Source organism: Bidens hawaiensis, unplaced genomic scaffold (genome assembly GCF_021521415.1).
Source record: "Bidens hawaiensis isolate Kalapana, Puna unplaced genomic scaffold, B.hawaiensis_p1.1 tig00005944_1, whole genome shotgun sequence".
NCBI classification, from domain to species: domain Eukaryota; kingdom Viridiplantae; phylum Streptophyta; class Magnoliopsida; order Asterales; family Asteraceae; genus Bidens; species Bidens hawaiensis.
Genome location: NW_027491393.1, coordinates 590,297 through 604,063, shown reverse-complemented (window position 1 = coordinate 604,063; position 13,767 = coordinate 590,297). Strand labels below are relative to the sequence as shown.

The window sequence follows — 13,767 nt, the reverse complement described above, 5'->3', positions numbered from 1 at the left end:
GTAATAGGTTCAGTGGATGATGAGTTTTGTGGATTTATGGGTGGTGGCATTGGTGGTATCGTTTGTTCCGAAGCCATGATTGTAGCGTCAGTTGTTCGACTTTTTGTGCTTGGCGACCCAATAATCTTGTTTTCCCTTTGTAGAATCCGGTTCTGACGAAAAGTTCTCTCAATTTCAGGATCAGACGCTAACGGTGATGAACACTGAGAGCGTCGGGTATGCATATACCTGTAGATACCTGCACAATAGAACAACCCGCGTAAAACTGACAATAACAGTTTAAAAAAAACTACAAAAATAACACACGTTGCGCACTACTCCCCGGCAAAGGCACCAAAATTTGACACGAGGTCAAAGGCTCGCGCAAAAATAAACCAATTACAACTAACTAGATAGCGGCAAGTGGGTGTCGAACACGAGGAGTTTGTGGAATATGTGTTAATAGAATAGCTCAACGATTAACTATTATAAATGTAAATGACGAAAAAGTAATTCTCAATTTGGTTTTGATTTGATTTTATAAACTAAATAAACTAAACGAAGGTTGTAAACAATTGATTAAACGAGCATTCCTCTTGGAGTTCGGTTATTACGCAACTCTTTTGTTTAAGTTCAATGGATAAATCATAATATCTTGATTTTGTGTAAGTGTAATTGTTTGTGATTAATCAAGAATTAAGTACTCGGATTCCTAGAACGCGAGGTCGTTACTTGGTAATCAATCAATATAATCTTAACCCTAATTTCTTCTACTAAATCTCGATTGTCAACAACACCAAGAACGTATAGAACGAAACTAGGTTAAACGATATGGACAATTTACAAACAATCAAACAAACAACGTGATTATATTAATCTAAACGATTCAATAATCAATCCAAGTGCAAGAACAATAAACATAAAGAGTATTGCAATAACCTTACAACCAAGAGAAATACTAAAAGTTTTAGCCACACATAATTGAAATTATCATACCAAGTTTAATCCAATGCAATCCAATATTAAGGTGTTAATCTTTAATTAGAAATACTCAAAATCTTGTTCCCAAGCCCTAGAATCACCCCACACAATTGTCTAGAACAGAATGCCTCCAAAAGTAGGTCAAAAGACACTTATAACATCAAATTCGAGTTGTAACCGTCATCAGCATTCACGGTCCACCGTAAGCTACGGTGACCAAATCTTTACGCTAGATTTGTTCTGTTTACGCAAGAATTCATACGGCAACTCTCTACCGTAGCTTACGTTGGCTACCGTAAGCTACGGTAGCCTCAACTCCAAAATTCTTGTTCTTCTTTGACTTGTGGAATGCTATCACCAAATATCGAGTCCTTTGTTCCTCTCGATCATAGTTCACTTGAATCGCCTTTTCTCAGCACCTGTACCTGCAAACATACCCAATATACGGTAGTAACCTAAATCCTTGAAAAAAACACGTAAACGCTCATGTTTTACTTAGAATTACTACACTTAAGGGTGGCTTTACATTCCACACTTCAACGTTGCTTGCCCTCAAGAAACTCAATCAATCTCTTTCATATATAATTTTTTTAAGCTTAAACACTTTCTTTCACCAGGTTTCGGTTAAGGTCCAAGATCATACCCTTTTCCTTGTATTTCATATAACTATAGTCATACTTCACAATTTCACAACAATCCAACAATTAAATCTCTAGCCAAACCTAACATGTTTCTTTAATTTATCTCATGCAACATCCCATACACAATTACATCTCAATCCGGTGCCTTAATCACAATTATCAATACTCTGACACATGTGCAATCCTACTATAATAAACTCATGCAACTGTCAAACCTCCACCTACAATTGATTTAGTAATTGTGCAAATCAAAAGGTCTTATCTCGGGTTGTAATGAGGCCAAGTGTTTAGGTGCGGAATGGGAATTTTGAAAGTAGTGCATGTGATCAGATCCGACCAAGTTATTACATACAACTAATCAAAATGCTATAACTTTTCTAACTATAATACTGATTTTTTTTTCATATAAACTGACTTCATATTTTTTTATGTAACTTTAATAAAATAACAACTTACTATTTCTTCATACTCCTTCACTAATGTAACAATTACATAACATACCTATTAACTTGGCTGGATCTTTTCACGAATAAATATGTCAAGGGTAATCGATAAACAATAAGCAATAGGTTCAAAATTGGGTATCTAAAGACCAAACCCCCGTCCCTTTCATTGCCCACGCTCATATTTGTAATGTATGAGGCCCAACCCCCAAGACCTCCAGACGAGGCTAATCCTAATTTCCTCTATCCTTTTTGCACGTATACCAAGCTAAGGTCTCGGAAAGCAATCATTGCACGAGTTCTAAAAAGGAAGGTCACATTGTCCATCTCACTGCTATATGCACCCCGAGTCTCGAATTACTCCAATTACATGAGATAACTAACTCAAAACATGTCACCTTTAGCTAGAAATTTAACAGAACTCGTACCAAACAACTAAGCCATAATCATACAAAGGAACCTGACCATGATAAAGGACCTCAATCTCAACCTATTACATTTCTTTTAAAATGTCTTTATTTTTTTTATTTACTTTTTTTTATTTTTTTAAATTCCAAATTTTTCATCCCTCATCATTCCCACACTTGAGGTACATTGTCCTCAATGTAGGTGCTTTTATTTAAAACACCACCGACAAACACAACCCTTAAATTCCAACTTGTCATTACTCCACCCAACCTCCCAAGACCCAAACATAAACATAAAAATAAGATACAAAAATGTACAAGGGAACACCTGATCCACTGCCGACGCAGCTCAATAGTAACGTGGTTGTGGGGGTCTAAAGATGGACGTCATCACGTCCGTGAATTCGCCAAAGCCAAACGCCCCTTGATTCTTTCCTCCAGCTTGACCTTCTCCTTGAGCTTGTCCTGAACCTTGAGTTTGTCGCAGATCCAACCATTCTGAATGATGCAATGGTGGCATGGGATAATTCACTGTACCGTCGTATGGTGGCAACGTGGTATAATCAATGATCGGTGGGTCGGCCACCACCGGTTGTCCCGAATGCTATGCTTCATGCATTCTCCTTTGACGATCATCCTCATACCGATGGTTGACTTCGCATTGTTCAGCATAAGCGTGGGTCCGGTTCCACACTTCTTGGCGATCATACATTTGATTTTGAGCGCGTTCCATGCTTGCGCCCATGAATGTTTGGTAATCAAATGACGCTTGGGCTGTCTCGGGCCAATGATAGAATTGTGTTGGCCTGGTGTTGATTATTACATCCCGCATGCTGCCATGGTGCGCCCAATTCAGGTCAAATGTTTGCCTCGAATAGTCAAATGTTAGGGAACCTCCCCGTCCTTGCGCACTCGAACTACCACCTACCCTTTCGCTTCCCATTGCAACCCGCTCGCCCGGCTCATCATCATAATCATCTTCTCCACTATCTCTCTCTTCATCATCACTTTCTTCCTCATCCTCTTCTCCCGGTTCCAAGGGTCTAGCATCAACTTTCAATGCCCACCATCTCTGTCCCTCACTTTTCAACATATGATACATGTCGATTGCTCGGTATTCCCAACCAACCCCTAGCTTTGTCACGTCAAACGGCTTGTGTCTCTTTCCCAACCCAACGTCATTATCCCCAATAACACCAAACCACATCAACAACGCGGTAATCAACCGACAATGTGGGATAATTTTTCTGCTCACGTTATTCCAACAGATCCGAATATTGTTGAGTACCAGATCTCGGAATGACACAAGTGGTCCTCCATGCATCAAAGAGTATAGGATCGGGACCTCGGGATATCTAACCTCTGTCATATCTCCTCTTCTTGGCATGACATTGTGCAAACAAATGATGAGCAACATTTTTGGCTCAATCTTCAAATTCTTCCTCAACAACTTCCCACCATACTTACCGGGTAAAAACAATGCTTCCAACATAGTGCCCCAAGTTGGATGCTTGTATGGCTGATAATACAAGTCATTCAAGTCTGGATACACATAATTACTTTGAGGCTTACTATCAAATCGTGCAATTTGCCTCAATGTTTCAAACGACATAGTGACCTCAATGTTGTTGACAGTCCCAATAAGCTTCATCGCCGAAGGTTTGTTATATTAGTTGACATCTCAAAGTTGCCATCCATTCTTCAATTTCATCACCGAAGACATACTTGTCATTATAATCATAACACTTGAGGGCTGCTTCCCAACCCAACACTTTAAATCAATCAACCACATCAAAAGGCCCAAATTCCCGTTCCGGGACCACTTTCTCACATATAAATGCGTCGGACTTCTTTGTCAATTTATTCATTTTCTCGTTAAACAACTCTGGTTGTCATCTCAAATCATGATCTATTAATGGCCCATGAGTCCAATCCGGTTTAACATAGTGCACCTCTTCTTCCCGTTCTTCTAACCTCCACATTTTCGCTTGTTCGGCTGCGGTATTGCTAGACAAACCCGCAATCCCTTTTCCTTTATCCTTACCAGAATGTCCCTCTAAACACAATGACAACCATTAACCAAGTTAGTATTCATCTCCATATACACTCCCACACTTGCTTGTTTCTATGGTTGTGAATATATGAAAGTCATAAACCATTTTTCACAAAATTTTGACAGCATTTCGTTTAAACATAGAACATATCCCATTTTCAACTTTTGTCAAAACTATATTTTTCCATATTCACAACCATAACACAATTTCAAACTATCATCAAACTTTCTCACATTCAACAAGCAAGTGTAAGCAATGTACAAACATGTAATCTTAACTAATGAATTTTTATAGTAATTGAGTGAAGAGAACATACCTTTAAGTCGGATTAACTCTCTATCACACTAAACAATAAACACTTGCAAAATCCACTTGTTGTTCAAAATTTTCGGACCAAAAACATCCAAAATCGAACCCCAAAAAGTTAAAATTGATGAACACCGAGCAAAGAATGTGATTCCTTACGAAAATCTAGTCAATTTAGACCCGAAAAGCGTTGATTTTGGTTAAGATTTGAAGAAGTTAGGATGGTGAGGCTAGGGTTTGGTAGAGGTTAAATGAAGAAGATGATGTTGATATGAATGTATGAATGAAGATAAGAGAGTTATATGTGGATGAGGATTTTTTTAAGATTTTCAGATTTTATTAATGTTATTAAACTTCTTTTTTTCTGCTGCACTGCACGCCGACAACTCAGAGTCCACCGTAGCTTACGGTGGCTACCGTAGGCTACGGTAGCTTCCTTGGCATAACATTCCACCGTAGATAGAAGATTTATGCGTAAAGTTTCTGGTCCACCGTAGCTTACGGTGGACACCGTAGGCTACGGTGAGACGTAATGGAGAATTTTTTTTTTATACTAAAAACTAAATAAAATTATTTACAAAACAAAAACTAAAAATTACCCTACCCCCCATGAAAAACCCGAGTTGTCCTCAACACGGTAAAGAAATTACTAAAAATTTCCACACTTGATTTGGACACACTCTTAGACGAGAACGGTGATTTTTAAAACCAAATTTGAACAAAAACTAAACTAAACTATACAACAAACCTGGACCGTTTAATTGGTTGTTTCCTCAGGCGACTGCAACAGGTAGCCCACCTTGTCCACTTCACACATGTTAATATCCTTACCCTCCAAGTATGGTTTAAGTCGATGTCTGTTCACAGTTGTCTTGCTTGATTGTGCAAGTCTTCAATTTCCACATCACCAAACTTACCCACTCTTGTTATAACATACGGGCCCATCCATTTGCTTTTCAATTTTCCTGGAAAAAGTTTAAGTTGTGAATTATAAAACCAAACCTTTTGCCCTTCTTCAAAAACCCGTTTTCTCAATTTTGCATCATGAACTTTTTTCAATTTGTCTTTGTAAGCCGAAGCGCATTCATAAGCCTCGTCCCTTATCTCTTCCACTTCCACCAACTTTAACTTTCTCAACCCACCGGCTTCATTATAATCCATGTTCACACTCCTAATAGCCCACAACGCCCGGTGAGCCAACTCCATAGGCAAATGACATCCTTTCCCATAAACCAACCGGTAAGGAGTCGTTCCTATGGGCGTTTTATAAGCGGTTCGATACGCCCATAGTGCATCATCCAACTTCACCGACCAGTCCTTCCTATCAACCCGCACCGTCTTCATCAATATTTCTTTAATTTGTCGGTTGGACACTTCAACTTGTCCACTTGTTTGAGGGTGATACGGAGTAGCGATTCGATGAGTCACATTATACCGATTCAAAAATTTCCCGAAATTGAAGTTCTTGAAGTGCGTTCCACCATCACTTATAATCACTCTTAGGATTCCAAATCTTACAAAGATATGGGATTGCACAAACTTACATACCACAGTGTGATCATTGGTCCTTGTTGCTATCGCTTCAACCCAATTTGAAACATAATCCACCGCCACCAATATGTATAAGTACCCACAAGAATTTGGAAACGGGCCCATAAAATCAATTCCCCATTCGTCAAAAATATCAACCACCAAAATGGGTTACAAAGGCATCTCATCCCGTTTTTTTGACAATTCAAACAATGGCGAGCATATTCACTTGCATCTTTAAAGATTGTGGGCAAAAAAAAGTTGACCCAAAAATAAAAAGTCATCCATAAATACCTCAAGTGAATCCCCAACCATGTCCGAAAAAATACTCATCATACATCATTGAAATGTGGCCGAGGCATTACACAATCCAAATGGCATCCGCCTAAAGGCAAAAGTACCATATGGACATGTAAACGTGGTTTTGTGTTGGTCATCCGGGTGAATAGCAATTTGATTATATCCCGAGTACCCATCCAAAAAACAATAAAATTTTTTACCCGACAATTTTTCAATAATTTGGTCAATAAAAGGTAATGGAAAATGGTCTTTTGAAGTAGCCTTATTTAACTTCCTATAATCAATGCACACTCGCCACCCGCTTACCGGTCGGGTGGCGATTTGGTCACCTTTATCATCTTTAATTACCTGGGTTCTGGCTTTCTTTGGAACTACCTGTGTTGGACTTACCCATGCACTGTCTGAAATGGGATAGATAATTCCTGCATCCAACCATTTGATGACTTCCTTTTTCACCACCTCCCGCAAGTTAGGATTCAATCTTCTTTGAGTTTCCCGAGTAGGCTTTGCCTCATCCGTGGTGATGATTTTGTGCATGACTATAGACGGACTAATACCCTTCAAATCGGCTATAGTCCACCCAATCGCCGCCTTGTGAGATTTCAAAACTTCCAACAACCCTTCTTCTTGAGCCTCATTCAAATTAGAGGAAATGATAACCGACAACGTCTCACCTTCTCCCAAAAACGCATACTTGAGATGACTTGGCAATTCTTTCAATTCTACCTTGGGAGGACAAATCAACGAAGGTTTAGTATCCGAATTGATTTCTGTTGGTAGACTCTAAACCTGATGAGTCCACGGTGGTCTTCCTTCTTGCAATGCCAATACCTCTTGTGTCCTTTCCTCCAACTCCAATGCATAAATGTGAACCTGTTCAGAATCATCACAAACACAAACATCAAGCATACCTTCCTCATACTCGTCTGGTACACATGTAACATCTGTATTTCGAGATTACTAAATAAAAGAGAATTTATTGTTACTTGTGTGTCGTTCTTTTAATTGTGTGCGTGTTTATATTTGGATAAGGATTGGGTTTGGTAAAGGAAGTGGGTGGTGGGGCCCATAGCCTTCTATATAAGGCCATTCCCCCATCCTTTCACCATTCCTTCCCACACACACACACACACACCCTAGAACACACACATACTCTCTCTCAAGACCCGAACCCAAATCCGGGTTAAAGTAAGGAAGATTTTGTGTGCAAGAGTCTTCAAATTGCATGAACACGTCTAGATCTACGTATTGTCCAGATCTGAACTCGAACCCGCAAGCAAAAGGTGGGTTTTGGTTTAAAAGGTTAAGTTTTGTGATAGAATCGACATGCAAACAAATATAATGATAGATCGGGTTGTGAAATGTAAGAAAAACATAAACTTGGTGAGTTTTAACCTCACGGGTGTGTTTTCGAACAAAAAGGTGATGTTCGGACCTCATAGAACACGGGTATACAAAGTTGGTACAACCCAAAACCCGTAAAAGAGTAGAATCGGGTCCTAAGGAAGAGTCTCGGAGGAAAATGGCCTTAAAATGATAAAAACGAAGTATAAAGGGGTTTTCTCGCATGAAAAGAGCTTCGCATCGCATGCCATGCGAAATCCAAGAATTTCAAATCGCACGCCATGCGAAGCGAAATAACCCATGCCAAGAGAAATCGCATGCGAAGCGAAATTCCATGCGACCCCAGCCAGGGGCTCTGCCCCTTGAACCCTGCTGACTTGGCAGCTCAGCCCCAGCCAGTGGCTCTGCCTCTTGGACCCTGCTAGGGGCTGCCGCCCCTAGACCCCGCTACCAGGGGCGCTGCCCCCGGACCCCCGTTAGTTGAGGGTTTCATTAATGTAGATGTATGAGGTAGTAGTGATAAATAATTGACACTCGTTATGTGTTGCACAGTTACCGCGCACATCTAAGGAAGGGCATTACCATTAACGGTGAGAGAAACCGGCTTCAGGTGAGTTCTAGCCCTATTTCTCTTGAAATGTTTCAGGGCTGTGTGCATACTTGTAAGACTAGTAACATATATACTTATATGATTAATGAGAATGATTAATGCAAGAATGAAAGAAAAATATTTGAACTTGTATGTGTTAGTTGTCTAACTTAACATAATTATAAGAGTCTAGAAAGAATATAATGTAAGAGTCAGGGTGACAGACCCTTCTAATACCTGGGCAAGAATAATAAGAGTCTAATGTAAGAGTCAGGGTGACAGGCCCTTATAATACTTGGGCAAGAATAGAGTGGCCGACTCTATGATATCGGTGCAAGAGGTCGAGTGGCAGACCCTTATAATATCTGTGCAAGAGGTCAGGTGGCAGGCCCTTATAATATCTGTGCAAGAATGTAAGAATAACTGTATGTTTGTAAGAAAGAGTAAGATTAAGGTAAGAATAATGCAAGTAATGTTGTTTGTAAATAAAAGAATGTGTAAGAATAATTAGTTGTAAATGAAAGAATAATAAGTAATATGAATGTAAGACGAAAGGGAAACAAGAACAGGACAAGGGTAAGAATGGTACCTACGGGTATAAATGTGTAAGAATAATCCTATAACTTGTTAAACTAGAACTCACTCAGCGTAGCTGACTTTTAGTATGCACGCAGGTAAGTAGAATGAGGCGGGTTGCTTGAGGCGGGACACGTGGTAATTGGATGAAGACTGGCATCGAAGACGGATGATTCATGTGTCATTGATGTTATTGTTTAAGACTTAATGTATTTGTTAAAACAAGTACTTATGTTTTGTAAGAATGTTTAACATTATGAATTTCGCGAAAAGTTTTTAATTAACTCGGATTTTAGAACTATCTTATGAGTAAATCCAAAACCAAAGTAGGGTTACCGGGAACGGGGCCTTACAACACACCCATCTATAATATCTGCCATAAAACATTCTTCACTAGCCAATGAATTAGAAACATTAGTAAACACATTTAAATTCATTTTTCTATTTCCAAAGGCCATGTCAACTGTACCAAACTGGCAATCAATAATAGCATGAGCAGTATTTAAAAATGGCCGACCCAATATAACGTTTTGTTGTTATGTTACGTCAACCGACGAGTAATCCAAAACCAAAAAGTCAACAGGATAATAAAATCCCTCTACTTTTACAATGACATCCCTTACAATCCCCCGAGGAAGTTTATGAGATAAATCAGCCAATACAACGGTGGTCTCAACTCGTTTAAGTGGACCAAAATCGTATTGGTCATACAAACCCCCTGGTAAAATACTCACACCCGCTCCAAGATCCAATAACGCCCGTGACATTTGAAAGTCACCTACTTGAATGTTAATCAAGGGCTCTCCCGGGTCTTGAAGCTTAGGTGGGAGGTCACCCTTAAGAATTGCACTCACTCATTCAGTTAAATCAACTCGTTTAGGAACTTTTTGTTGTCTTTTCTGAGTACACAATTCTTTTAAAAATTTGCATATGCAGGTACCTGTTTTATTGCCTCAAGTAAAGGAAGATTGACCTTAACCTGTTTGAATACCTCCCACATCTCCTCCTTTTGAGGACCCCATTTTAAAATCACATTTTTCTTACCCGGGTCGATCAAAGCCCAAGGAAATGGAATTGGAACCTCTCCCACTTCCTTGTTTTTATCATCTAAAAAATCATTTTGACCCGAATCTTTGTTTGAGAACGTGGATGGTTTAGGGGGTTGAATGGGTGAAGATTGTTCATCTTCACTTTCTACCCCCGTCACATCCTCTACCACACCTTAAACTAATTCCGGTGTGGTAGTGATTTTAAACTCCTTACCACTTCTTAAAACACTTACCTGATTAATCGGCACGTTGCGAGAAGTAGTATGAGTAGGGTTCACCTTAGTGTCACTCAAGAGTTGACCTTTGTTCTTCTTCAAATTGGATACCTCGGTTGCAAGTTGGCCCATTTGAGTTGTTAATGATTGAATGGCCTTGTCACGAATTTCATCCTTTTGCATTCGGGCCTCATCAAGTTGATTCCTTTTCTGCATGTCTTGTTGCAATGACTTTATCATGTCCATCACTTCATTCCCACTTGATAAACTTTGACCTGAAGACCCGCTTTGATTACCACCCGGTTGCTGAAGTTGACCTTGACTTCCTTGATTAAAATATTATTGGCGAGGAATAAAGTGGGTTTGAGAAGTCCCTTGGAAATTAGGATTGAGTTGAGTTGATTGATTTCCATAACAGAAATTTGGATGATTCCTCAACCCGGGGTGGTAAGTGTTTGAGTTCATATTATAATTCCGATTACCACCTCCTTGACCTTGAATGGCATTTACCTTTTCAACTTGCCCTTCCACACCGGTAAACGCATCACTTGCATGTCCCAAACCATTACAATTCGTGCACACATCAAACACTTGATTGGAAACTTGAGGTGCTTCATTGTTAACCGCATGCACTTGTGGTCTTTTGATAGCCGGCCTTGCTCTTCTTGCGGTTTGAGCTTTCCTCTTTGAAGTGACCAACATTTGCTTCAAAAATGCCCAATTATCTTGTTCATAATTGGTACCGAATGTACCATTTGTGATTGACATTAAGTCCCGCTCATCTTCAGAATTCAACCCCTCGTGAAAAGCATTTAGCAACTCCCACATAGCAATACCATGATGAGGACAATTCTTGATCATCATGTTGAACCTCTCGAATGCTTCATGAAACATTTCCCCCGATTGTTGTTGGAAAGATCTCAAACTTCGTCTTGCATCATTAGTCTTTTGGGTCTTATAAAACTCTTCCAAAAACCTATGTTGCATCTCAGTCCAAGAGTAAATTGATGCGGATGGCAATGTGTAGAACCATCTCTTCGCCTTATCCTCCAATGAAAATTGAAACAACACCAACTTAACCTCATCCGGTGAGAACCCTTGACCCCCGATTGTATTACAAATAGACTCATATGCCTCCAAGTGAAAATAAGGTTCTTCCGTTTGCTAGACCCTTGTACTTTGGTAAACTTTGGAGTGCATTGATTCTCACCTCAAACGTTCTTCCATTTTGATTTTGAGGAATAACCACCGGAGATGAGTTATTAGTGATGACCGGTAGAAAATAGGCTTCAATTCCCATAACCATTTCTCTTGCATGACGTCTTGGTACCCCCAACGGTACTCTCGGTTGGCCCATTTGACTGTAAACTGGCCTTTATTGCACATTTTGTTGAAATTGCGGTTAAGGATTTGGTTGTTGAAATTGAGGTTGTTGGTATTGGGGTTGTTCTGGAACTTGTTACAATGGTTGTGGTTGTTGCGGTTGTTCTTGAATAATTTGAGGTCCACCCCATTGTTGTTGCGGTTGAATTTTGGGTCCGTACCCAAATTGCCCTTGAACCCTCAATTGACTCCCATCAACTCCACTTACATATCATTCTTCAAAATCTTCATACCCTTCATTGCCATCGCCATACTGTGATCCACCAAACAAATGCGGGCCCGATCTCTGACCCGGTGAAATATGGGTTATGGGTGGATCATGAGGAAATGTGTATGGTTGTTGACCGTAAAATGGGTGTTGTTGAGAGTGAAAAGGTGATTGTTGTGATGAATTTGAAGATTGTCCTTGTGAAGGCATAAAACTTGAAGGGTGGAAGGTTAACTGGTGGCTGGAAATTGAACACGGTTGAAGTAGGTACACTTGTAGAGATTGTAGTGGTAATAGGTTCAGTGGATGATGAGTTTTGTGGATTTATGGGTGGTGGCATTGGTGGTATCGTTTGTTCCGAAGCCATGATTGTGGCGTCAGTTGTTCGACTTTTTGTGCTTGGCGACCCAATAATCTTGTTTTCCCTTTGTAGAATCCGGTTCTGACGAAAAGTTCTCTCAATTTCAGGATCAGACGCTAACGGTGATGAACACTGAGAGCGTCGGGTATGCATATACCTGTAGATACCTGCACAATAGAACAACCCACGTAAAACTGACAATAACAGTTTAAAAAAAACTACAAAAATAACACACGCTGCGCACTACTCCCCGGCAAAGGCACCAAAATTTGACACGAGGTCAAAGGCTTGCGCAAAAATAAACCAATTACAACTAACTAGATAGCGGCAAGTGGGTGTCGAACACGAGGAGTTTGTGGAATATGTGTTAATAGAATAGCTCAACAATTAACTATTATAAATGTAAATGACGAAAAAGTAATTCTCAATTTGGTTTTGATTTGATTTTATATACTAAATAAACTAAACGAAGGTCGTAAACAATTGATTAAACGAGCATTCCTCTTGGAGTTCGGTTATTACGCAACTCTTTTGTTTAAGTTCAATGGATAAATCATAATATCTTGATTTTGTGTAAGTGTAATTGTTTGTGATTAATCAAGAATTAAGTACTCGGATTCCTAGAACGCGAGGTCGTTACTTGGTAATCAATCAATATAATCTTAACCCTAATTTCTTCTACTAAATCTCGATTGTCAACAACACCAAGAACGTATAGAACGAAACTAGGTTAAACGATATGGACAATTTACAAACAATCAAACAAACAACGTGATTATATTAATCTAAACGATTCAATAATCAATCCAAGTGCAAGAACAATAAACATAAAGAGTATTGCAATAACCTTACAACCAAGAGAAATACTAAAAGTTTTAGCCACACATAATTGAAATTATCATACCAAGTTTAATCCAATGCAATCCAATATTAAGGTGTTAATCTTTAATTAGAAATACTCAAAATCTTGTTCCCAAGCCCTAGAATCACCCCACACAATTGTCTAGAACAGAATGCCTCCAAAAGTAGGTCAAAAGACACTTATAACATCAAATTCGAGTTGTAACCGTCATCAGCATTCACGGTCCACCGTAAGCTACGGTGACCAAATCTTTACGCTAGATTTGTTCTGTTTACGCAAGAATTCATACGCCAACTCTCTACCGTAGCTTACGTTGGCTACCGTAAGCTACGGTAGCCTTAGCTCCAAAATTCTTGTTCTTCTTTGACTTGTGGACTGCTATCACCAACTATCGAGTCCTTTGTTCCGCTCGATCATAGTTCACTTGAATTGCCTTTTCTCAACACCTGTACCTGCAAACATACCCAAAATACGGTAGTAACCTAAATCCTTGAAAAAAACACGTAAACGCTCATGTTTTACTTAGAATTACTACACTT

At 39.4% G+C, this 13,767-nt stretch overlaps 1 protein-coding gene and 1 pseudogene across 1 annotated transcript; one reads left to right on the top strand and one right to left on the bottom strand.

The window, feature by feature from the left end:
• Positions 1–4,343: 4,343 nt before the first annotated feature.
• LOC143631124 (uncharacterized) lies at positions 4,344–10,597 on the bottom strand. The gene is made up of 6 exons (XM_077099974.1): positions 10,433–10,597; positions 9,696–9,986; positions 7,431–7,514; positions 6,990–7,367; positions 5,729–6,149; positions 4,344–4,507 (listed from the first exon to the last, which is right to left on the bottom strand). The coding sequence occupies exons 1-6, from the start codon at positions 10,595–10,597 to the stop codon at positions 4,344–4,346; spliced, it is 1,503 nt and encodes a 500-aa protein (XP_076956089.1).
• A 649-nt stretch (positions 10,598–11,246) lies between these two features.
• LOC143631174 (small nucleolar RNA R71) lies at positions 11,247–11,347 on the top strand (annotated as a pseudogene).
• The last annotated feature ends 2,420 nt before the right edge of the window (positions 11,348–13,767 follow it).

What these genes read in the sequence shown, in the direction of transcription:
- LOC143631124 (XM_077099974.1), bottom strand. Translation starts at nt 10,597, where the DNA reads ATGCAAAAGGATGAAATTCGTGACAAGGCCATTCAATCATTAACAACT. An exon ending in GACCACCGTGGACTCATCAG is followed by an intron (nt 7,368 to 7,430) that starts GTTTAGAGTCTA and finishes TGTCCTCCCAAG; the next exon opens with GTAGAATTGAAAGAATTGCC. An exon ending in CAAAGAAAGCCAGAACCCAG is followed by an intron (nt 6,150 to 6,989) that starts GTAATTAAAGAT and finishes ATATTGATGAAG; the next exon opens with ACGGTGCGGGTTGATAGGAA.